The following is a 24,802-nucleotide window of genomic DNA, read 5'->3' on the forward strand; positions in this document are numbered from 1 at the left end:
AATGTCCTTCAAGCAAGTGGCCTCTTTTGGGGGGAGGTTTTTTTTTTTTTTTTGCGTCGTCAGGAAAATATCTTGATCAACCAATTGGCCTTTTTAGGTTATTTGTTTCGCGAAACGCGAAGAGAAAAGGGAATGATCTATTATGCATGTGCATTGTGGGTACTGTATAAATCTATGTATGAAAAGAAATCCTTAAACCTCCGACTTCTCCCTATGTGCTCTCCCTTGTTCTATCTCGTCATCCTCCTCGGTCGCCTCTGCGTCCGCATCTGTCACAATAGGAGCAGGTGTGGGCGCAATCTCGAGCGCCGCTGCAGGGTCCGGCATAGGAGTCGCGGGGGGAGCTGCAGGCGAATTGGGGATCAACAACATGGAAACGAGAATTCCCAGAACACCCAGGCCCGCAACGCCAAACAGACCATTACGATAACTCTCCATCAACAGATCCACAGACGCAGCCTCGCCCTTCAGATCCACAGAGTTCTCCGAAATGGCCGTGACAATCGCCAATCCGAGGGGTGCACCTAGCTGCATACCTGTCGAATACAGAGCGCCGACAACACCTTGGTCCTCGTTCTTCGCATCCTTCAGCGCCGTGATCTGGGCCGGTAGGATCGACGTTCCCAAGCCAACGACATGTACTAGCAAGCCCAGGAACGGCAATGTCCAGTACGAAGTCTTTGTGGTGACAAACCCAAACATGACGGCGGCCGCACAGCGGAACACGAATCCGGTCAGGATAAAGGGCTTCAGACGGTACCTTGGTAGGACCTTTCCCAGGACCGTGAACGCGATAATGGCCGCGATACTATGAGCCAAGAACGCGAGCGACGTCTGCATGGAGGTGTACCCCATCACGTTCTGGAAGATCAACGTCGCAAAGTAGCAGAATCCCTGGAACTGACCCTGCAGGAACAGAATCGCCACAAACGCCGATGAGAAATTCTTGAGTCGCCAGATCCGGAACGGCATGATCGGATTCTTGACTAGACGCATTTCGATCCAGACAAACAACCCCAACAGTACCAAACCCGCCGCCAGGACAGGCAGGGTCTGGACAGACGCCCAGCCATAGCCCGAGCCCGTGGAGATGTAATAGATGATGCAGATCAGACTTGACGTGGCCGTCAACGCGCCCGCGACGTCGATCCGGGGCTGATTCAGCTTCAACGGACTTGTGGGAATAGCCAAGAATCCAAGCATGAAGAGCACAAACGAAAAGATGGACGAGAACCGAAAGATCCAGTGCCAGCTCATGGACGAGATCAAGGCGCCTGCCAGGAGGAGACCGACCACGGCACCGGCGGCACCGAAACCACCAAAGATCGAGAGCGCACTCGTACGCCTGGGTCCTGCAGGAAAGGTTGTGGTGATGAGGCCGAGGGCTGTGGGGACACTCATGCTGGCGCCGATGCCCTGAAGAGCGCGGGTGACACAGAACATGGCTGGGTTGGTCGAGAACGAGACGATGAGGGAAAAAACTCCGAACCAGATTTGGCCAACGAGGAAGACATTACGGTGGCCGTACATGTCTCCGACTCGACCTGCAAGTAAGAGGAACCTAGTGAAGAGTCGCGACAGGAGACAGTTCAGTCAAACAGGAGGTACAGAGAAGAAAGTACTAAGACGTGAGTGAAGAGAGCGGGACGTACCCTCCAAAGGTGACAATATAGGAGCTGATAATCCACTGAGTGTTGAAGCTGTCAAAGCTGAGAGTCTTGGAGATATCAACGAGCGCTACAGTCATGGCCGAACCATTCACTGAGGAAGAAGAAGAAAGAGAAGAAGAAGAGGAAGAAAAGAGGGGGAGAGGAAGCATTAGCAATCATGCAAGACCCAAAGGAGGAAGGCGACAAGTGTTTGCTTTTTTAAAAAGACCACGTCCGACTTACTGATATCGATAAATTGAGCGACAGAGACCACATATAGCATCAGAGGCGACATTTTTTGCTGGATCGACGATAGCTTGTCATGGCTGAATGTCTGCATACCGTCGTCTTCGTCTTGCCTGTTTAGTTTGGTCGGTTGAAGCTCTTGGGGCGGCCGTGCTACCCCTGGTTTGTCGATCGTAATGGCTTCACACTTCTTTTCACTAGAATGCTTCTGAACATTGACCGTCTGTGTTGAGTTGTTGCTGGACATTTTTAATCCCGCTGATTGCTTCTTTCTTTTTTTTCTTTTTTTTTTTCGAATGGATGAAGAGTGCTTTTTGTTCGATGCTGAAGCTTGGGAGCGGAATGCGGGAATACTGGCTATTAGTTGTTCACTCTACTTTTTTCTTTCTTTTTTCTTGAGCATTACAAAGGAACTATGAAGGAGAGGATAAAGAGAGGGGAATACCGCACTTAAAACGGCTACTTTCCTTTTTATACATAAAATCAAAAACAAGTTATGGTATTTCTAGCCTGAGGTAAGGTTATCTGCATGCAAGGATCAAGATCCAACAGGTCCAGTGGACCTCTAATTTCCTGTTCGAAATCGCCCCTCCGCTAGACTACGTTCGCTCAATATACTATGCCCATAGGCTGGCTGGTTCTCCCTCCCGACTAACTCAGCTCTCTCTTTGGCTAGATACCATGGATATACTCCCATGACTCCATTCCTCAGACTATCTTGGAAATGCCACGGTGACGCACAGCTACGGACAATCATTGTTGGATTCGGACTTTGCCCAACTTGACACACGGGAGCAAGGAAGGGCCCTTTTTTTTTTTTTTTTTTTTTTTTTTTTTTTTCATAAACCATGGTCAACGCTCTTTCAGCAGATCGACACCCATTGTCAATGTCAATATTACAACTTCTTCATTTCTGTTCGCCAGGGTTACATAATTTTTTGACCAGAGCACTGGCAACAGTTGTGGGCGACTGCTTTATTGAAAAGGGAGACAGAGACAAGACGCAAGAAGGCAGAAGGACTATAAAGATCTTTACTTCTTCTTGTTGGCCTCCTCCTCCTCCTTGGCCTTGCGACGGGCCTCACGGATACCGTGAAGGCGGGCAACGGAGCGGGCCTTGCGGTGCTGCTCGTAAGCAGAGCGGCTCTTCTCCTCCTCGGTGATCTTGCGGGCCTTGTCCTTGCCCCAGATCTGGGTAACGGGGAAAAGATCGCCAGACAACTGGGTGGCGCTCGAGAGCTCAGAGACCTCAGCATCACCCTTCTTGATCTTACCGGCCTTGCGGGGGAAGACGATCAACTTGGCCTTGTAGGCCTTGAGGCGCTGAACGTTGAGCTGAAGGGACTCCTCAGACTTGTTGCGGCGGCGGGCATCGACCGAGACACCGATCGAGAGGGCCTCCTTGCGGCGGATGCCAGCAGCCTACAAGATAATGTGCAAAAGAATAGTCGCCTTTAAATACGCTGCTACCATGCCATCTCTCATTATCGCCCAAATAGATCGCTCCAAGTCGATGTTGATTATGTTGGATGTCTGCGAGGGGTAGGGCGGCGATCCAGAGCGAGAGTGTTCCTGCAGCTCTCGAGAGAGCAAAAGAAGAACCCCAGTACAACTGTCGAGGCGGTTTTGTTATAATTATCAATACACGATGGTCCGCCAATATTGTCCAACTTTTCAATTGCTGCGAGTCGAATGTCGGGTCATTATCCTGTAGATCTGCTCATCGTCAATGCTAACGGTTGCTTTCGTCCTCCCCGTATTCCGTGCCGCGAGAACAGGGTAACCAAAAGCAGCGAGATGCATACCTTGAGCTCCTCAAGGGTGAAGCCACGACCAGCACGGAGCTTGGTGTTGTACTTGATGGTAGGGCAGCGAACGGCGGGGCGGATCAAGCCATCAACAGGGCGAGGAGCAATGCGGGCGGCCTTCTGGACACGCGCAATACGTCTGGACTTCTTGCGACCAGCCTGGTCCAACCAGGTCTTGACGCGCGACTGCCAGTCCTTGCGGAAGTGCTGTATTGTTCAAAATAACAATATAAAAAAAATGTAAGCGCTCAAAAGTCCATGATCAACATCCAAATTTACTTCCATACAGATATATGATCAAGAGAACAAGGCAGGACAGGACTCCACGGCTAAACAGGTTCTGAATGAGCAATTGATTGGAAGTGCACGCTGGTCTGTTTCTGCAAGGGACGAAATATATATCCCGGCGCAATTGGTGAAAGACCCAGCGTAATCCGCTCCTCCAAAATCAAAGGCCATCAAGACTCCTGTGAGCAAATCCTCTGCTCTGTTCTCTGAATAGAAAAAAAAAACAGGATACATACGTTTCCGGGCAATTGGTTGTTGTGCTTCATGGTCTGTTGACGGGCGTAAAGAGTCGGTAGAGGGCATCACAGTTGATTCCAACGAGATCCAGAGATGAACAGTTTCCGGTTGATGTAAGAGTTGCGTTCGCCAAGTTCGATGTCCAGTGATTTGGTGAAAGATTTGAGGCGACATAAATGAGGGATCAAGGGAGGAAAAAAAAACGGTATAGATCTCGTCAGTAAAAAGAACCTTCCATGATGCATTCACCAAGCTGGCCTTCCAGCCAAGGACTCCATAAGCACAGGTTCCAAAAGACTGCCGAAACTCGTTCGTAGATGTTGAGTTGAATCCTGGTGTTTCTGCTGCTGTCCTTGAGCACATAGCGACTTTGGGTGTTTGTTGGCTCCACAACAACTGTTTTCGGTGCCGCCTAGAGTGAAGGGGTCGATCGCACTCACGGCATTCTGTTCCTTGCTCGACTTGGTGTTGACTACGCATGCTCTTCCGAATGGCCTATAAAGGCGAGGGACTGAGTACAGTCTCCTTCATGATCATGGGGCCGTCCCATGACCCAGTAGCCCTTCTGATGCACTCCATGGTGAAAGTTCCTGCTCTGAAGTTCTGTCTGCTGATAGTCGATTCAAACGTGGATGACGGTGGAAATTGATATGCTGCGTTGTCGATAGATCGATGGATGAATGGTTCTCAATGGCGGCGCCGTTGGATGCATTCCCGGATGGTTCCCCCCATATATTTTTTTCAGTCACTTTATGTACCAGTCAGGGGAGATTGGAAGAAAGGAAGATCCACACTGTGCTGGTGCCACCGACCTCTTGAGCTCAATTTACATCATGTGATGTATTCACTCTCTGTAGCGCGCTCCTGAGATAAAAAAAAAAAAAATACTTCAGCTTGCAGGGGATTATTACTGCTACCAAACGACTTTCTCACCGCTACTTTTATTGAGACACGCTCTTAGGATACCGATGGCTATTTCTCAAAAGTACCATCGACGGCGAAGAAACTTTATATTGTATTGGTTTTTACGATCCCTTGCCCGACATAGCAGCAGCACCGGTATCCTATAAAGCGGCTTCATGGCACACTTACGCGATACAGGGTTTTCCATTTTCCATTTTCCATTTTCCATTTTACAACGAATGACTTTAAAAGCGTAGGATATCTTTCCCACATCCAATCCTAGATATTTTCAGACAGACCGTCGTTGTGTCGCCCCTTTTTTTTTTCTTTTGCGACTCATCACCAAAGACGCGCCTGTTCACCACATTCATTCCCCGTATCTGGAACGGTCCCTGTTCAGTGTTCACACATCTTCCGTCAAACGATCAATTTGCATGCAAAAGTTCCGGGGTCATTTCCACACCCAAACCAAGATCCTACTTTTTTTTTTTCTTTTTTCTTTTTCTCCTTTTCCCCGACATGATCAAACAAGCCAGATAAGCATATACAAAGTCGCTTTGAAGTCACTTTTTTTAATTGTATACGAGAGAGAAAAAAAATACTATGGTATATGATATTTATAAATACACAAGATAGCCCACTGAAAAGCACTTGAGAATCGAGATTATTTTTTTTTTCCTTTTCTACTTCTCCTCATCGTACAAGGCATTGTTCTGGTTGTGCGAAGGAGCAGCAAAGTCGTCCTCGTTCGAGAGCTCCTCCAGAGTCTTGCCCTTGGTCTCGGGGATGAGGAAGGTGACGATGAGACCGATCAACATGAAGAGAGCAAAGATCTGGAGCAACTGAGGGATAAAGGCGTTGGGACCACCGCGATCCTTGAGCTGAGAGAAACCGACCTGGGCAATGATGGCACCCAACTTGCCGGAACCGGCTGCGATACCGTGGCCGGTCGAGCGGTAGCGGGTGGGGAAGACCTCACCGGGGATGATGAAGGTCGTCGAATTGGGTCCGAAGTTCTGGAAGAACTGGGTGGCGGCGAAGAGGAAGACGAACAGGGCGATGGAGTAGTTCTTGATCTGGGTGTAGGCGAAACCGAGGACGCAGAAGAGGATGCAGGACATGACGAAACCGATGATCTGGATCTTGATACGACCGAGACGCTCGATGGTGAAGACAGTGACCCAGTAACCGGGAACGGCACCCAACAGGACAATGATGATCTGACCGACAGCGGCGTTCCAGCAGGTGCTCCAGTTGTCACCCTTGACGGACGAGAAGTTGATCGAGGACAGGATGAAGGAGTTGTTGAGACCGATACCGTAGAAGGCAACATCGAGAGCGAACCAGGCCATGGAGGTACCGAAGAGAACCTTGAAGTTGCGCCACTGGGAGAAGTAGGCGCAGAAGTCAGAGAAGGAGCCCTTGACGACAGTGGGGTTGGAGACGACGACATCGTTGGCATCATCCTCAGACTGGAGGTGGTTGCGGTTCTCCTTAAGGACGGTGGCAACATCACGCTCGGCCTTGTTGACGTTGTTCTCGATATCGAGGACATAGCGGGGAGTCTCGGGGATGGTCAGACGGAAGTAGACGGCAACGAGGGCGGGGAGGCATCCGAAACCGATGAGGATACGCCAGACGTAATCCAGGTTCTGAGTGTTGGCGATGATGCTGGACTTGAAGGCGGTAAGGAGAATGATGGCGACGATACCGGTGGTCAAGTAACCGAATCCCTGCATGGCAAAGACAGCAGCCATCATGGCACCGCGGCGGTTGGTGGTGGCGAACTCGGAGGTGATGACGGCAGACAGAGGGTAATCACCACCGATACCGATACCGACAATGACACGCCAGATGATAAGGGCAGCGGGCAAAGAGAGGACGTAGCCGTTTCCAGAGACAGACTGGGCGAGGGTGGCAACAATAATGATCATCAACTCGATACCGTACATGCGCTTGCGTCCGAGACGATCGGCAAGGTAACCGAATCCGACCTGACCAAGGAAGGTACCGACGGAGGCGGCGACCTTGATGCCCAAATCCAAATCAGAGGGCAGAGGGCCGTTGAAGTAGATCATGCCCAGCATGGGGGTGACCAAGTTGATGGCGAAGAGATCGTAGGCATCGGTGAAGAAACCGACACCGGCGACGAGACAGGCACGAATGTGGAACCAGCCGAACTCAGCATTGTCGATCTTGGCCAAGGCCTCGCGACGACGCTCGTTTAGCTGGTTGGCATCCAACTTTGCGGTTGCGTTATAGGTGGACATGGTGTGTGAGGGAGTGGTGGCGGTGAAGGGAGGAGGCGGGGGAGGGAGGATGGAGGCGGAGAGGCCAAGGAGTAGAGGACGGGGAGAGAAGGTGTTGATCGAAGGAGGATGGGGAGCAAGAAAAAGAGGCAGGGGATGCGGACAGTATTTATAACGGACAGACGAGTGGGGCAGGGCAAGGCGGGAGAACTAGAGGGTGTTACCGAGCAAAGAGCACCGATGGTCGCAATGGGCAAATGGGGAGGGAGGGGTGTACGGATGGATAGACGCTCATCTGTTCTAGGCATGAAGATGGACACCAAGTGGACGCACATGAAATTAGACCGCAAACAAGGTTCGTTCAGAGGCCAGAGAAAAAGGCAGAGAAGCGAAAGGGGGAGATGCGGGCTCCTATTGGCTGCGGGGCCGAACGTGTGCACCAGCAGAATGGGAACGTGGGCGATTTGACAGGGCCTGAGCTCATCCTGGGCGGCAATCGAGGAGCCTACACCGCCCCGCACGAGGGCAGGGCTTCCGTCGAGATAGGGCCGCATATATTTTTTAATACAGGGTACATTATCGTGCCAGTAGGGTGTATATAGATCGGGTGATGAAAAAAAGGAGCAAAAAAGAAGCCAGAGAACTCTCACAGCAGTCGATCTAATATTTCCAGACCAAAAGAGAGACGCAGAGAGAGGGGACGGTGTGACAGACGGGACAAAGAGGACCAAAAAAAAAAGCGCCCACTCTTCATTGGCTTTGTCCCCCGTGCGAGAGCACTGCAGGGGGCTGATGCCCAATGATCTGCTACGCGTGGCGCAGGGCGAGCGGTCATTGGCTGGCTGACCGTGATTAAGGTTCCAACCTTAGTGACGAGAAATAAAGACATGGACCGCTCTCTCAATAAGCCGGACTACATGTATACATTTCCACAACTGCTACACCCCCGCACAACGCACGTCCGCTGTGTATTCTGTGCATGGCGTGGATGGATATAGACTAGATGGGGTGGCCTGTCTTGATCGTCTGATTTGTGTTTCACCTCCCCATTAAAAGATGGGGTGCGCTATTATTTTTTTGGCCATAGCCGTCGTCCTTCCCTGGTTTCCACAGTCGGTTCTACCTTCGATCCTCAAAGTAGCGCGCTCGCATCGATTTTCTACTACAGTACAAAAATAACCTCAGAAGGAAAAAAAAAAAAATTACGGCGCGCTTTTGAGGGAAGGAAGGTTTTTTTTTTGTGATTCTTGTTGTTGGATGAATGAATGCATGTTCTGCCTCTGGAGGACACAAAACGTTCTAGGGTTATACATGTGTGTGAGAGCGGGAATGGACAAAAAGTTCGTTCAAATATGGAAGACGAAGTATGGAACGTGGGCAAGTTGACGTCCAGAAGTGGTTCTATTCTGCCGCTTCAGAGCACCGAAATACAAATATGGTCAGCCTAGGTCGTACAAGGATCCATCCACGTTGTCTATGATGAACCATTGGATTGGACGTTTGTCCAGCGGAGCATGCACATGCATTTCGCACACTCCGAAAAAGATTGTTTATTTCTCCCTCTTCCCTCCCTCCTCCTCCTCATCCGTCCCCAGGGTTGTCGCGAAAAAACTTAAACTGGATAAAGTGATGGCGCATCTCATGCATCACTAAGCTTGTCTCCATTCCCCTCTTTGGTCCTCCACACTGGTCGTGCTTATTCAATACCGAAAGCCGTTGGTCCGAGGAGAGAGAGAGAGAGAGAAAGAGAGGATGGATGTATGAGATAGGATGGGCCGGACGATACCCCTCAGTGCCGGACTATGCTCAATGGGGCAGGCATGGCGTATTGAGTATCCATGTTAATTTACCAGGGAATCATGAAAACGCCCTTCCGTCTCTCATCGGTAGGCTATTATGAAGGCCCAATATAATATGCTTGGTTTCTGATTTATTTCGGTATAAAACTATTGTACATGCATTTAGGGGTAATCCGGTTGCTCCGCTTCATAAAAGAATAGCAAAAAAAAACACTCCTAGGGCTTGGTTTCCATGACAGAGTCGTTTTGGGTGTGCTGTGACATAAAGGTTCTCATACGCTCCATCTCAAGCTCAGAGTTGGCCCTGACTGAGAGCGGCTTCATAGTTCTGCGCTTGATAAACTTGTACAGATCGGAGACGATGATAAAAATAACTAAGGCTGCGGCCACAAGGCCCCACTCGTAGCTGATGCCGGTGTGCTTGAAGACATCATGGTTCAGGCCCGGAATGTAGATACAGGGAAAGACAACAAGAGAGCCAATCACGATGGACATCCAGAGCATCTTGTTCAGACGCAATGTCTTGAGGTTCTTGATCGACCAGCTGCTGGAGCGCATGCTCCTGCAATTCACAGCATGAGCCAAGAGCAGGAAGGTCAAGCAGGCATAAGCGGTCGCACGTGCCTTGAAGACGCCCTCGCAGGCGCTCGAGTATTCAGCGTTACAGCCCTGTCCCAAATTGCCGCCATTGAGTCCAAAGATCACTGTGCAGAATGCCGCAAAACACAGCGCTCCCATGGTAAGGCCATACACAAAGGTATCCAGGACGACTTCAAACGAGAACAGCCCTTGCTTTGCTGATCGTGGGGGCTCGCGCATGTTGGACTCACTTGCGGGCTCGAGGCCGAGTCCCATGGCTGGAGGCGAAGATGTGATCATGTTCAGAAACAGAATCTGGACAGCGCTCATGGGGAAGACAGCACTACCTTCATTGTCCTTGAAGGCGAGGCCGACGATCAAAACCACGATTTCGGCCACATTCGTAGACTAGTTCGATCCAAGGTATAGTAAAATATGTCGTTAGTCATTGAGAGTCCCCCGAAACAGATTGTCCAGATGTTCAACAAATAGCGTTCAATCTTACCATAAGATGCGAGATAAACTTTTGGATGTTGGCAAAGATACGACGACCTTCAGCGACAGCGTGCACAATGGTAGCAAAATTATCGTCTGTCAAGACAATATCAGCAGCTTGCTTGGCAACATCCGACCCAGACTGGCCCATTGCAATTCCAACATCTGCAGCTTTAAGCGAGGGCGAATCGTTCACACCATCACCAGTCATGGCCGCAAACAGCTTACGACGGTGGAGTGCCGCAATCATCTTGACCTTTGTGTTGGGCGAGCAACGGGCGACCACGCGAGGGAGTTCCTCTAGTTCGTCAACTTCTTGGTCTGTCATAGAATCAAACTGTCCGGCGGTCATGATCAAAGGGTTGTTCTTGACGGGGACATCAGCAGGGATGATGGCAACCTCCTTGGCGATAGCAGCAGCGGTGGATGGGTGGTCACCCGTCAGCATATGGACACGAATTCCAGCGTCATAGCATTGAAGCACAGCTGGACGTGACTCAGCGCGTGGGGGGTCGTAGATTCCAACCAGTCCAAGGAAAATCATATCCTGCTCAACCTGATCACGAACCAAGTCGTGGACAAGGTCAACACCAGCCTCCGGCTCGAAACGACGGTAGGCGAGAGTCAGAACGCGCAACCCTTGCTCGGCGAGAATATCCATCTTCTCCGTGATCATGGCTTCAAATTCCTCGCGATCGATACCTCCCTTGTCTCCGGTCATGCTGCGCTCCGTATCTCCATCCAGCCAGTGCGTGCAGCAGCCAAGGACACGTTCGGTGGCACCCTTCAAGAAAATAAAGTATTCGCCAGGACCATCCTGCCTATTAGGGCTCTGGTACAGGACCGACATGCGTTTAACAGAGGAATCAAAGGGGAATTCGGCCACGAGCTTGAAACCTTGACTGACTAGGTCGGGCTTGGCAAGTCCAGCCTTGTAGGAGAGGACCTGGAGTGCAATCTCAGTAGGGTCGCCGATAGCGGACCATTCGCCACGGTTTTCAGGGTGTGTCATCTTGCGGAGTTCGGCCATGTTGCAAAGAGAAGCAGCCTGGAGAGTTCGAAGAAAGTGGCCGGATCCGATGCCGTTCTCGACAAGGTGCTCTTGCTCGGGATTCCCACCAGGAGCTGCCTGCTCGCCTTGCTGGTAGATATCACCCTCTGGATTGAATCCAGTGCCGGTGACGCGGTAGAAACCATCACCAGGGAGCCACATACGAACAGCCACCATCTTGGACTGAGTCAAGGTACCGGTCTATATATCGTCGAGGAGTCCAAAGTATTGTCTTGTTAGTCATCGGAACTCGCACCTTTTGTTTCTTTTCCTTTTTTCTTTTTTTAATAGTAATATTATAATAAAACTCACCTTGTCAGAACAGATGTTGGTAACAGCGCCCAGACTCTCGAGACTGGAGAGTCGTCGGACGATAGCCTTGACTTCAGCCATTCGACTGACACCAAAAGCCATAGTCAAAGTAACGACGGCGACAAGTCCCTCGGGAATCATGGCAATGGCAACAGAGATCGCATAGATCGCAATCTCATTGTTGTACTCGAACTTGTGGACAGCAAACACGACGACGACGAGAATGACGGCTGCCAAGAAAATGTAGTAGGCCATCTTGTTCAATCGCTTCTGCAATGGCGTAGTCTCATTACCCCCGACCTCCATGAGACTGGTAGCGATCCGTCCGATCTGGGTCCTCATACCAGTACAGGTGACGATACCCTTGGCGCGGCCCTTGACGACGGTTGTGGAGGAGAACACCATGTTGAGACGATCGCCCAGCGGCTGCTCTACATCCTCGATAGAGTCGAGGTTCTTTTGCACAGGCAGAGACTCGCCAGTGAGAAGGGCCTCGTCGGTTTCCAAGTTGAAGATCTCGAAGAGACGGCAGTCGGCACCAATGACGTCTCCGTCCTCGAAGATCATGATGTCCCCGGGCACCGCTTGGTTGTTCGGGATCGTGGTTCTTGATTCGTTGCGGATGACCTTGGCCGTGGGCGAGGACATGTTTCGAAGAGCTTCCATGGTCTGCTCGGCATTGTATTCTTGCCAAAAACCGATAGCGGCGTTCATGATGATGATCACCAGGATGACAGCGCCTTCTGCCCAGTCCTTGGTCGCAAACGATAAGATCTATTCAAAACAGCCCGGTTGATATAAACTGAGGTCAATACAAAAAGATCGTCTATATTCCATAAATAGAGGATCCCGTCACTTGGATATCACACTGGATCACATTGGATCAGACTGGATAATGTCTTACGAGATCGTAGTGTGGCCCGTTGTGCGCTAAGCTGAAGGACGCTCGGGCTTCATTTTGATCGGGTATTGTCCTATGCACGCGATACGGTACTTACAGTTGCAATCAGAAGAATAACGACAAGGACGTTGGCGACTTGGCGCCAGAGCACCTTGTACCACTTCACGCCTCCGCTTCCTTGGAGCGCATTGTTGCCATATTTCTTGAGTCGCTCGGCAGCTTCCTGGGAGCTCAGTCCCTCGAAGATATTGGTGGAGAAATGCTCAGCGACTTGCTCGACAGACAAAGTGTGGAAGGGAGTTTCCTCTTCGATCTCTACGGTCTTGCTCTTGGCCATTACAAAACGAGCGAGGTGTTCTTGTATGATCAGCGGAGGGCTGGCTAGGGCGGAGTGTGACGTTGAAGGGTGGCGGGGGATGAAGAGTGCGATGGGGAGGGGAGGGAGGTATATGAAGTAGCCCGGTGGGGAGTTTTTTTAGGGGGGGTCTGTACAAGGGATCTGCGAGTGTGTGGGAATGTATGCACAACAGAGAGAAGAGGGGAGAAAAGAGAAGTAGCTGGATGGCGAAGAATCCCTGGGTTGATGAGGAAAGAGAGGAGAGGGAGGGGGGACAGCTGCCATATTTATAAACCCGGGCAACGACCATGAGTGAATGAAACTTTTTCCTACACCCGGCGGATCGGATGCACTGAGGAGCAGAAGAGGCGATCTGTTTCCAAAAGACGAGACAAACAAAGGTGTCCGGTCGCTTCTTGCACCTCGTCTTCTGCAGATGTCTCAGGAATACATTCCACCTGCTTTAAAGTACTCTGTCCCATTAGAACAGACTACGACGTACTAGCATGCCCAGGGTTCTCGGCGGCAAGCTGGCCCTTACTGGAGAACTGGATGACGACAGGCAAGGTTACAGGTCACGAGAAAACTTCTGGGGCCAACCTTAATAGCCTTTTTCGAGGTCTCTAGAATTCTGGTCTAGCATATGCACGCTGCTGGAAAACCGTTAATCCGAGCGCACCAACACTCTTTATTTTTCATTCTGTGCCCCCCGCTGTGTAGTCTTACCGAGCAATTGTACCACTCTTGTCTGCGCTGTCTGTCTCGACTCCACACCCCTCCCATCGCCCATCGCCCATCGACTCAACGTGGCCTCTCCATCCCCCCTCGCCTGGTGCGCAGTCATACCAGAATCACATGGGCCCCGTCACTAGTGACACTAGCCCATTAACTTTAATCGGGGTACCACCTTGTTTGCAATTGAGTCCCCATTCAAAAATGATGACATTGTCCGATCAGCTCGATTCACTGCTAAAGAGTCTTGTTAGCGTGGTGCGTGCTGCCGGTTTGTGTCATCGTCATGGCCTCGGCTCCCCTCGCCCCCCTGAAAGAGGCGACTACGGCCTCAGGGGTTTCCCAGCGATGCATCATTTCGCCTTTCATTTCTCGGGAAAGTTCTAGGTTACGACACGGACACGACGTCAGAGTGGACAAATGCCCTGGCCATGAACACAAAACCTTAAAAGGCTAGATGAACTCCATTTTAAACTAATCACACCATTGTCTTTGTTTGTGTTGTAAGCGAGCGCATCTTTCCTCGCCTTCCATTTCCATAAACCCTTCCTCATTTTTCTATGTTGTTTTTGCTATACTTGACGTACGTACATACATAGTCTACGTCGCATACGCACTTGTCTATGTTGGGGACCATAGTTAATCCACATGGGCGACAGAGGGAACCAAAACAGTTTGAGTGACACAACTGCACAATATTAGGGGCCCTTATTCAAAGTTCTGATGGAAAGTGCCGGAAAGATGTTTCTGAATTGTCCACCAAATTTGGACAAATTACCTTTTTTTCAGAGCCTATGCACCTCCTGTGTAGGCGCCTGTCCGTGTTTGGCAACTTTCTTCTTTCTTTTTTTCTATTTAGTAACTGTACTGTCTCCAGAGTGGCTGCCTCGCTCGTTATCCACAACCAACAAACTCTTATTGATTCGTATTCACTCTTCCTGACGCTGTGTATTCAATCGTTCCGTCTCACCCCCACACTCTATCGTAACAAAGCGAAACAAACTCGACTAACCAATGTAATCACTCTGGCTGTCTCCCTTGGCCGCCAATCCATGCCCATCTCAGCCGACATGCTTTCCTACCCTTCAAAATCCAGGTCAGGGACCAGTCCCGTACAACTGCACTATGACAACCCCTGAATACCTGGAAGCCGACGAGGGATTTGTGTGCATGTTTGCGCCGACACACGCAGGACATGGATTTCAGCTTTTCGACGACCCCATGCATCCGGTGTAGAAACCTACAGCGGGCCACTTATGATCATGGATTCACCGAATACAATTCTTATTACCACTGCCGAAGATACGGGCGGCAAAGGAGGCGAAGAGGGTGAAGGATAAGGTCGAAGCTGCGGAGGTCAAGGTTGATATTGGCGGTTGAGAAAGCAGGATGAGATTATGCAGGAGACAATGGATGTGGGAGAGCATTCTGGAGCAGACAGCGCCTGTAGAGACGATGGAAGATTTAAATGGCAACCTCCTGCTTTGTAAACAAGGATGCTCCATCTATAGCTCATACAGAATTTTTGTATTCGGAAGGATCCTCCATTGACGAAATACATATCAATAGAACTATTCCTTGTCCTGTCATCCGTTTCGTCTGTGATAGGAAGCTCTGGGGTGGATGACAGAAATCATTATATCCGGGTGCTAATTCACCAACTCGCGGTGTATCTGTTCCTACGGCGCTACATAATCCAGACTGGATCATGACCAGGACCTGGATTCCATTCTGCTCCATTTCGTCTACCTTTTTTTATTTTTTTGTTTTATTTTTTTATAGCAAAGAAACGGGTACCGATCGTCTTTCTTGAAGTATAAAAAAAAAAAAAAAAAAAAAAAGAAAGGCAACACAAAGCATGGAAGTGCCTTTACTTCCGGCGTTTACCAGAATGCTAGTTCTAAACAAAACATCCTTCTCCCCTTCGGACCCTTGCACCCGACACACGCATCGCACATACCATTCCAAAATTCCTAAAAAGCATGTTATTTCTAAAAAAGTCCAGGAATCTTACAACGTGGCATCCTCGTGGCAACTTGGTCCGTCCTCTCCTGGGTTGTCTCGACCGGGAATCGGGGTCGCTATAAAAACAAGCCCTTCGAGGTGTCCATCCACATCCACGCACTCCTCAGCGCTCCATCCATACTACTCGCACATGCAATAACAACAGCAGCTACAACTACAACTACAACTACAACTACAACTACAACTACAACTACAACTACAACTACAACTACAACTACAACTACAACTACAACTATAACTATAACTATAACAACAAAAATGGCCCGCATCTTGACCACCTTGCTCGCCCTCTCATCTCTTGTGCTCTCCACTATCTCTGCCCAAGTGACCTCCGCCTACCTCCCCTCCAAAGCCGTCGCCCCCGTCATGAACTGTACCATCGCCACCCCCATAACCGTCCTCCGAACCGGGCAACCTTACCTCGTCCAGTTCTCCGGCTGTCGTGGCAACGGCCGCCGCGACACCATCCGACTACGCTACGGCAATCCGACCAACCTCTTCATAGAACGCGTCCCCGCCTGTGTGAATGTCGACTTCGCCACCGGACACTGTGTCTTCACACCCACCCGTCCGGGCGTCGGATTCGTCTTCTCGGCAATCGACGGGTCTGGAGTGCCGACATACAGCGGGCCCTTCACCGTTGTTGCAGCTTCGACCCCCTCCTCCGCCGCCGTGACTACTGCACCCGCTACCGGTGCTGTGCCTGTGGCTCAAAGACTGACTAGTCCGACGTCGGCACCTATCCGATCTGGTCCCGCGCTGATGTCAACGAGTGCGACGACTTTGGAGGCTGAAACGGTTACTGCCCCCCGAGGTACTCAGCCGATGGGAACGACATACAAGACGGTCAAGCCTCAGCCGGGGAAGAAGCGGATGGTGTATGACTTTGTTGTGTAGAAGCTGCGCTAGCTGTTCGTATCCCCAGACCATCTATTACTTTTATATATATAATTTTTGTGCGTTGTGTATATTTTTCCAAAATATATATGTTGTTGTTTCTAGTAAGTGTGCATAGTAAAGTCGACGGATCAATAAACCAGACGAGACCATGCCCGAAAGATGACACGCGAGGTAGCCTGGTAAAACCGCGGATATACTTTGCAAAGTGACTACACAGACCTTCAGTGTCATCCAAGAAGGAAAACCTGGGTCGGCTCTCATACGTGTAAGTTGCTTTTAAAAAGACAAAATTTAATATGAATATATATCCCTTACAACTTCGCATGTTGTCTATCGGATGCACGGCGGTCGTCGTCGGTAGCACGAAAAAAAAAAAAAAAAAGAAAGACGGTCTTGGATGTCCTTGAGGGAGAGCGAAGGCGGGATAAACCCGAACCGCTTGGGACACGCCCTTTCCTTTCCCTTCCCTTTAAAAAAGAGCCCGGGCTCAATACAAAAAAAAAACCACAGTGTAACGGAACATCATTTGTGCATTCATATGTCGACTAGACTATATCAGCCAGATGGCTAAATGGGCACTCCCAAGAGTGCAAGAAGCAGCCGCAATAGATCGAGCCGCAATTTTCACTCACTCGCCGATTACTCTCTCTCTCTCTCTCTCTCTTTGTAAAAAAAAAAAAAAAAAAAAAAGGTGGTGCAACTTTGTTTTCCTTCCGTATAACATTCCCCAGCTCTCGCGGACGATTATACACACGCACACACACACATATTCATGGCGCAGCCGGGTAAAAATAGGAGTGAATGTAGCACACGACAACTTCCCCATAAAAATAGCCACAGGGAAGGAAGGAGGGGAATTCTGGAGGGGGGTACGTCGCTGGGTGATACAAAAGTCCATTCGCACAATTCTAGCCGATTTGGGACAGCGTGCATGATAGTCCTGAGAGCAGTGAAATAATTGTCTGAAGTCAGAAAGAGAGCACACTCTTCCTCCGAAAGAGACAAGTTTCGTCTTTGCCATGCTAGAATAGACTGCCTGTCACTTGCTCTCGGCCCTTATCCACAAGAAAGAAAAAAAAACCCCACGCACGCACGCCCGCCATGCACGCGAGGGTCGTGCATGAGGCTCTGCTACCGTTGTAGAGAGTAACAGCTCCCGATATCTGATCAAAGTAGGAATACTCTCATCTTTTAGTCCTCCTGATCTGGCGTAAAAGGCTAAAGGTTAGGATTGATCCCTCATTAAAAAGAATAGCGGCCTAACCGATCTATTTCCGTTAAATGGACAAACGGACGGTGGTGGAGAGACCCACGATCCGTTGTTCCGGAACGGTGGTCATGACCGCGCCGTTTTCAGGACTTAATGAAGATCACTCAGCTATGCCGCAGACTAGATCTGTCCTGTCCTGCTTGCTAATAACGACTGACAAATGAATGGAGGTAGCATAGCCCTCTGACACACCTATCGAGCGGACAAGAAAGGCAGGACCATGTCCATGCGACCTATAAACAGAGTTGGGTGTGCGCGCGCGCATAAGAGCATAAAGGGGGGGAAAGAAATGATAAGTGCATGGGTGGACATAGCCCAACGATGCAGTCGCATACGCTCGAGGCTGCCCGGGTTTGAATGGAGGGTTTTGCCGGCGGAAACTCTGTCAGGGCGCAGATCCCTCTCCGCCCCTGTCTTGGGTCGATTATGGGGGGGGGGGGGGGGGGGGGGGAGGTTATTTATATCTGCAGCAGCCGATTGCAGATGTTTCCTCCTGTAATACCACGGCGGGTGTTTACGCCCCAGCCCTAATTCATCTTACATCTCACATACCACATAGCACCGCCTATTTTTGGTCAATTCCCCTGTCCCTTTGGGCAGCCCTCTCCTTTTTGCAACAGTCGTCTTCCTCTGGCTCTCGTCTTCTATAAAACCCTCCTTTCCCGCCCTCTCACACTCACACTCCCATCCTCATCCTCCACCCTCCGCGACTTCTCTGCTCCCACACAAACTTATAATGCTCGCAAGACTCTCCCTGGTGGCTGCCCTGGTGGCCCTAGCGTCCGCCGCACCCACTGACTCCTCATCCACCACCACTGCTGCATCCACAGCCCCAACCGCCGCCCCTCTCCTCCCCCTCCCCGACTTCTCCGGCACCTTCGCCAATGAGTACCCCACACAGGATGTCGTCGCCCCGACCGACACCCCGCTGGTGAAGCAATGGCTCTCCGAACTGAACCTGACGGACGTCGCCTCTCTCCCCCTCGTCCCCTTCACATCCGGTGGCGATCCTCAGAACCCTAAAGCGATCCCAGCCGACGCGTGCGACTGGACAGAGACCAATTGTATCAACAAGGACCTGACGGTGTGTCCGCTCGGAGTGTGGGGGTTGACGTACGATGATGGCCCGACGACGTTCAGTTCACAGCTCTACGATTTCCTAGACAAGACCGAGCAGAAGGCCACGTTGTTCTACATCGGCTCGAACGTGATCGAGAACTGGCAGTCCGCTAGGAGAGCCTGTGCGGCAGGACACCATATCGCCGTCCATACCTGGTCTCATAATCCCTCCACTAGTCTGACGAACGAGCAGTTTGTGGCGGAGATCAAGTATACGGAACTGGCGATCAAGGAGCTCTGCGGTTTCACGCCAAAGTACTTTCGCGTAAGTTCCACCCCCTCTTCCCTGTCTTGCTCTTGCTCTTGCTCACACGACAACCACTGACACCGCGTTTTCTAACCATCCGACTTTATATTTCATTATCACCATTATGTTTAACAGCCCCCCTACGGCGACATCGACAACCGCATCCGCGGCCTGCTCTGGGCCATGGGCTACACATCCGTGATCTGGGACTACGACACCGACGATTGGGAGCTCCCCCCGGGCGGCGGACCCATGACCCCCGAGGGTGTCGACCAGGAATTCAAAACCTGGATCTCCAATGCCCACAACGACACCACCGGCCACATCACCCTCCAACACGAGCTTTACCAGAACACCGTCGACGCCGCCATCAGGAACCTCCCCCAAGTCCAGGCCACCTGGAAGGCCATGCCCGTCTCCGCCTGTATGAACGATGCTACCCCTTACAGGGAGACCAACATCACCCTCGCCACCATGGACGGCACCGCTACCACCAGGGTCATCACCGACAGCTCTACCACCACCACCAGCAACGACACCCTGCACGGCTCCACTCCTTCAGGAGCCTCCTCCACTGGTACAAACGCAGCTTCTACGGGCGGGAAGGCCGGAAGTTCCAGTGGTTCCATCACCATGCCTGCTGGCTTCCTCAATCCCCTCGCTGTCCTCGCCACCGCTGCAGCCTTCGCTTTCGGTGGCCAGATGTTGTTTTAAAACAAAAATAAATAAATGAATAGCAGACATAACCTTATATCCCAACCTAAACCGTAAACGGTTTACAAGTTTTTTATATTTTTTGTTGAAATTACCCGGAAAGAGAGAGGATTTTCTTCTTTTTTTTACTATAGACTATATAATGCTATAATCTATAAAAATTAAGAAAGACGCCTTGCTGAGTCCAGGCCTCCCTCACCCAGAAGAGTATTATCCGCCGCAACGCTTGTAAAATCTCTCCTTCTCCTCTTCTTCCTCCCAAAAACTGCTGTTGTCACTGCCTCCCCACTGGGGGCCCCCTGTGCTTGTGGATGATTTGCTTGAAGCGATGGCAGCAAAGGAGCCGGAGTCTTGCCAGCAGCTAAAATTATTGTTGTCCGATATCGATGCTTGTTTTTCACAGGAATTATAGATGTGCTGACGGGTACCACCGACACGGTGCTTCTTTCAGCAGGACTTTGAGGCACCCAAACGATCCAAGACCCCCCTTTTGTGTTGTTGGCGACCATCTACTTTTACAACTGCCCCTGACCTTCTCAATTTAGTTGAAGCTCGCAAGGAATATTGAAGCGTCTTAAAAATGAGATGGCGGTAAAAATTGTGCATGTTGATTGATCGGAGAGGTCTCCAATGTGCTGAAGCAGCTCTGCTTTGGTTCGAGTTTCATTTCGGCCTTTGTTGTCACGGAGAGTTCATGGCTCGCCGTCCTGGGTCCATGCCATCATGTCCACCACATTAGCAGATTGGATGGGTTTCTTTGTTGAGTGTGCGGGAAATGGTATGGCGCGCTGTCGAGGTGGACATTAATTACAAGGGCCAAACCCCCATGTTAGTGAGGTTATTGCAAAGCTTCTCGAAGATGCCATCAAACACATCGGCCGTGAAGTGGTCGTTATAGTCGCAATTGCCCGCCATGATACCAGCCTCTCGAATTTTTCCTTTGGGGACCTCCTTCCATAACCCAGCCCTCATATTCCCTCATCACGATTGGTTACCCCCGAGGCGAGTCTTCCTGATCGCCGGGCGGATGTATACGCCATCCCTGACGAACCAGGCCTGCAACTGCTTTTTTTACACCTGTTCCACCACACAATGAATGTAGCTAATATAACAAGTAGCGGTTTCCGACCGGGCTCTGACACAATCTCACCCTTCTTTGGGGCCCCGTCGATTTGTCGCAGCATGGTCGAGGTGGCTGTTCGGTCCGTCCAAAAACACCCGAGACAACGTGGTCTGATCTCATCATCCTTGCCAATCATGTTCTTCAAGCAGCGTTCAAGATAGTCGAGTCAATAAGCATCATGTTCTGGCGCACACCTTTTCCCCAGCAGCGCTAATTGCCCTGAAACAGTGTGCCTTTTTCATCTCATCGCCATCGCCACCAATTATTGCATCCATAGACCTCCCAGCAAACAAAATCGTCAATGCCTCCGATGCGACCGCCGTGGTAAGGGTACCAGTATCTCTTATGATGCAATCCCATACACCTCGATGGCCTTGATTTCTGACAGCCATGAAAATCGAATCTCTTCAGGGCAATAGTCTCGCTGTATGGTTTGCATATCTGGCGTGCTTGTTGCTTCCTTTGGGTCATGGATCAATGGTACCGCTAAAGCGATGGCTAAAAGGTCAATAGCGCATTAAGGTAGCAGTAATAGCAGTAGCATACCCACTGTAACCGAGTATTTAACACCGCGCGCATTTATTTTTTTTCATCCCCACAGAGGTGAAGAATAGACCATTTCGATGCAATTAATACACTAGCCAAGCGATCCTTCAATAAACTATGGGGTATCATTTTCTCCTCCCTTACCTTCCTCGCCTCCTCCATGTCTCCCATCTTTCTAACACTCACATTCCTGCATCTACGTCTCAATAATAGCATGTGGGCTGCCGAGTGGACGTCTCTCCCAGTAATTACTCTCGTACTCGCCTTTTTCCTCCGTCGTCACCTCCGAGGGTCCTGCAGTCGTTGTCGGCGGATTATACACCACAGGCATGATCCCAAGATGCTGTTGCTGCGCGTTCGCATAGCTACTTCCTCCATCCACATACCCTGCACGCACCAACCAACCACTCGTCGGTACCAGATTCATCGAATCCGGTGACGTATGTGCTGTATCCCACTCTTGTGGTGGAGAACCTGTCGTCGTCGCAATCAATGGGTTTGCTGTTTGTCCCCCAGCTGCTGAATAGAAAATCGGTGGTTGGTAATTATATGTCGCATCCTGATACTGATGCTGCGGTCGGATCGGCAACTGTAGCTGCTGTTGCTGTTGCTGTAACAACAGCAAACTCTGTTGTAACTCCATTTGCTCCTGCTGGTTCTGAATCTGTGTCCGCATCTGTTGAAGCTCATCATCATGAGTACTCACTGCCGGTGGCGGTGTCGTCTATCCGGACCCTTCGCTACCCCTATGATCGCTCGTCGTGTTCAATGGGGTAGCCCTGTGCTGTTGTCGTTGTCGTCGTCGGAAGATGATGAACAACACTCCCGCACAGAGCACAGCTACGCCCGCGACGGCTCCTCCTACAATCGCACCCGCATTGCTCGAAGATGATCTATTGCTCGAGGGTAAGCCCGTGCTTGTCGCATTTGGTGAGCTCGAGGAAGTCTCGGACGCCCTGGCAGCCACATAAGATGCTGGGGGAGTGTACTGTGTGATCCATGCGTTGTTGTTCAGGTCGTAGATCAAAATGGGTGCAGGCGCGACCAAGTCTGTCGAGTTCTGTCCTCCCCAGACCAAGAGCTGGTTGCCGGCAATGGTGCAGGCTGCGTAAACTCTAGGAGTGCCGGTCAAGCCCTGTCTCCAGGTCTGGCTGACAGTGTCAAAAATAAAGACTTCGCCACTGAATGTGGTGAGGTCGGACAGCCTTCCTCCATAGATCACCATAAGTGAGCCATCATCATCTATTCCGAAGAGAGAGGATAGAAAATAATCAATTAAAGTAGTACGGTGGTGAACAAGTCTATATTTGCAGTACTAGACGACATACTTGATGCCATGCAATGGTCTGCTCGCATTGCTGGGGCGATTCCTGATGTGGCCTGGCAGAGAATAAAAAAAACAGCAACGGGGACCTGGTGAGTAAAAAATAAATAAATAAAACACATGTCGTCGGGAGTCGCGCAGATACCTGATCGCTTACCAATGTGGACCACACTGAAGTCGAGGGCACAAATTCCGTTACGGTGTTGAGATCTGGAATCACACCCTTTGAAGAATTATACCCGCCAAAACAAAGGATACTCTTCCGCTTCTGTGACCAGACATTGGCATAAAACAAACGATTCAGAAGAACTGTGGGAGGCAATGCGCTCCCTGATATCGTGTCCGTCACAAAGTTATAGACGTTCATCGAGTTGTGGTCGCTGGACGTGTACCCACCCGCAAGATAGACCAACCCAGTGTTAGGGTCTGTCATCGCGTTGACACCCATAGTGTCTCCGTACGTCGCCTGCACTATCGCTCGAGTCCATTGACCGGTAGCAACAGAATAGTGAAAGGCAAAGGCTGTGGCGCCCGAATGGAAGGTAACCATGGTCTTTTGGTCTGCGGAGAAAGTAGTGGGGAATATGGCTTGTTGGGATCCATCATTGAGCTGCGTCCAGAGGGGCGTGGTGCTGTTCCAGGAGTTGGCGAGGTCGAGCGAGAAGAATTAACCATAGTTGATAGTGGCGTAATTACCTCCGAGGACGTAGAGACGTGTGGCGGTTCTGGCAAAGGCGGGCGCATAGACGGGGAAAGGTGCGGACGATTTTTGTGCCCGAGAGAGGAGAATGAAAGGGCTGGCGAGGAGGAGGACCGCTGCGGCGAGAAGAAGCGAGGTGTTTGCAAAACGGCGACAACGGCTGCTGCTGCTCGCCATGGTTGGAGGTGACAGAAATGAAAGGCGGGATAAGCGAAGAGCGAGGAGATTCCGAAGTTTTTTTTTGTTGATCAAGCAAAGGTATGAAAGCGATCAAGCAGAAGGGGTGGGACGCGTCAATAAAAGTGTGCTGTTCTCACAAACAGGAGGGGAGGATACAGGTACGATTGGAAAAAAGACAGAGTGTGGAATTCAGAGTGGATGAGGGCGGATGTGATAAGTTGATGAATTGATGATGAGGATGTGCTTGCCTGGGCGCAATAGCAGGCGCCCTCAGCAAAAGTCGCCCTTTTGTTCTTTCCATCATGGACTGGGACAAAACGATGGAGACATAACAAATATAAAAGACAGGCAGAGGGATGTTCAATGCATGCCATGCATATTTTATTAGGGGATTTTAAACTTTGATAGATGGGGCGCGTTATTTGTGACCAAAACGCGATTTTCAAAACACCGCCACCTCGAGGGCTGAAAATGTTTTACAGCTCAAAAAATGATGATGAACGAAGCCAACCACCAACCCGACACCCATGCCATTCAAGTCAGAACGCCAACAGCTACTATCCAGCCTGGAGTAGCCCATCATTCTCACGATCCTCAATGATGACGATGAAGGAACGAGGATGCAATTGTGCTGTACCACCTTGTCGATGGGAGGCGATGGCGAAGGGGAAGGTGAAGAAGGTGGAGATTCGTCGTGTGATGGTTGTTCCATGTCGAGCTGTAGATGGATGAGTCGATACAACCACAAAGCTGAAAACCCAGAAGAGCATGCGGCTACTAGTTGTGGGCAAACGCGCCGCAAAGGCAAATGAAGTCCGCCATAGGCTTGAGGCGAGGTTTGAATGGGCGGGTTATAGAGTCCTCGCCTGGAAGTCGCAACCCAACTATTTTTATAATAGAAAATCAAGTCAAGGAGATCCGATGGTCAATTTTTTTTTGATATGGGGTAAAACACACCTCTGTTTACTCCTCGCGTCTTCGCAGTTCCCGTTGAAAAAAGGCGAAGCATAGAATTTGTTCAGGTCTCCCCACACGTTACATGGAGATTGTGCGGGTGCACAATTTTTT

At 50.5% G+C, this 24,802-nt stretch overlaps 7 protein-coding genes across 7 annotated transcripts; 2 read left to right on the plus strand and 5 right to left on the minus strand.

Moving 5' to 3' along the window:
• Positions 1 to 166: 166 nt before the first annotated feature.
• On the minus strand, positions 167 to 2,360 carry BC939DRAFT_460345 (major facilitator superfamily domain-containing protein). Its single transcript, XM_051556864.1, has 3 exons — positions 1,893 to 2,360; positions 1,653 to 1,761; positions 167 to 1,561 (listed from the first exon to the last, which is right to left on the minus strand). Exons 1-3 carry the CDS (start codon positions 2,140 to 2,142, stop codon positions 193 to 195), a joined length of 1,728 nt encoding a protein of 575 aa, XP_051409204.1. The 5' UTR covers positions 2,143 to 2,360; the 3' UTR covers positions 167 to 192.
• A 416-nt stretch (positions 2,361 to 2,776) lies between these two features.
• Positions 2,777 to 4,260, minus strand: BC939DRAFT_460346 (ribosomal protein L13e; the record flags this gene model as incomplete). Its single annotated transcript, XM_051556865.1, has 3 exons — positions 2,777 to 3,317; positions 3,701 to 3,910; positions 4,228 to 4,260. 3 exons carry the CDS (start codon positions 4,255 to 4,257, stop codon positions 2,928 to 2,930), a joined length of 630 nt encoding a protein of 209 aa, XP_051409205.1. The 3' UTR covers positions 2,777 to 2,927.
• Positions 4,261 to 5,814: 1,554 nt separating this feature from the next.
• Positions 5,815 to 7,401, minus strand: BC939DRAFT_400497 (phosphate transporter; the record flags this gene model as incomplete). Its single annotated transcript, XM_051552551.1, has 1 exon — positions 5,815 to 7,401. The coding sequence occupies one exon, from the start codon at positions 7,399 to 7,401 to the stop codon at positions 5,815 to 5,817; it is 1,587 nt and encodes a 528-aa protein (XP_051409206.1).
• A 1,672-nt stretch (positions 7,402 to 9,073) lies between these two features.
• On the minus strand, positions 9,074 to 13,095 carry BC939DRAFT_460352 (Na P-type ATPase). Its single transcript, XM_051556866.1, has 4 exons — positions 12,615 to 13,095; positions 11,617 to 12,390; positions 10,264 to 11,505; positions 9,074 to 10,166 (listed from the first exon to the last, which is right to left on the minus strand). The coding sequence occupies exons 1-4, from the start codon at positions 12,852 to 12,854 to the stop codon at positions 9,396 to 9,398; spliced, it is 3,027 nt and encodes a 1,008-aa protein (XP_051409207.1). The 5' UTR covers positions 12,855 to 13,095; the 3' UTR covers positions 9,074 to 9,395.
• Positions 13,096 to 15,763: 2,668 nt separating this feature from the next.
• Positions 15,764 to 16,774, plus strand: BC939DRAFT_460358 (uncharacterized protein). Its single transcript, XM_051556867.1, has one exon. The coding sequence runs from the start codon at positions 15,870 to 15,872 to the stop codon at positions 16,506 to 16,508; it is 639 nt and encodes a 212-aa protein (XP_051409208.1). The 5' UTR covers positions 15,764 to 15,869; the 3' UTR covers positions 16,509 to 16,774.
• Positions 16,775 to 18,225: 1,451 nt separating this feature from the next.
• Positions 18,226 to 20,036, plus strand: BC939DRAFT_487660 (uncharacterized protein). Its single transcript, XM_051559360.1, has 2 exons — positions 18,226 to 19,165; positions 19,283 to 20,036. The coding sequence occupies exons 1-2, from the start codon at positions 18,518 to 18,520 to the stop codon at positions 19,859 to 19,861; spliced, it is 1,227 nt and encodes a 408-aa protein (XP_051409209.1). The 5' UTR covers positions 18,226 to 18,517; the 3' UTR covers positions 19,862 to 20,036.
• Positions 20,037 to 21,726: 1,690 nt separating this feature from the next.
• On the minus strand, positions 21,727 to 23,731 carry BC939DRAFT_505820 (uncharacterized protein; the record flags this gene model as incomplete). Its single annotated transcript, XM_051560718.1, has 5 exons — positions 21,727 to 22,235; positions 22,362 to 22,772; positions 22,859 to 22,910; positions 23,012 to 23,415; positions 23,551 to 23,731. 5 exons carry the CDS (start codon positions 23,729 to 23,731, stop codon positions 21,727 to 21,729), a joined length of 1,557 nt encoding a protein of 518 aa, XP_051409210.1.
• Between the last annotated feature and the right edge of the window lie 1,071 nt (positions 23,732 to 24,802).

Source organism: Gamsiella multidivaricata, assembly GCF_025024155.1.
Source record: "Gamsiella multidivaricata strain RSA 2152 chromosome Unknown BC939scaffold_62, whole genome shotgun sequence".
Taxonomy (NCBI): Eukaryota; Fungi; Mortierellomycota; class Mortierellomycetes; order Mortierellales; family Mortierellaceae; genus Gamsiella; species Gamsiella multidivaricata.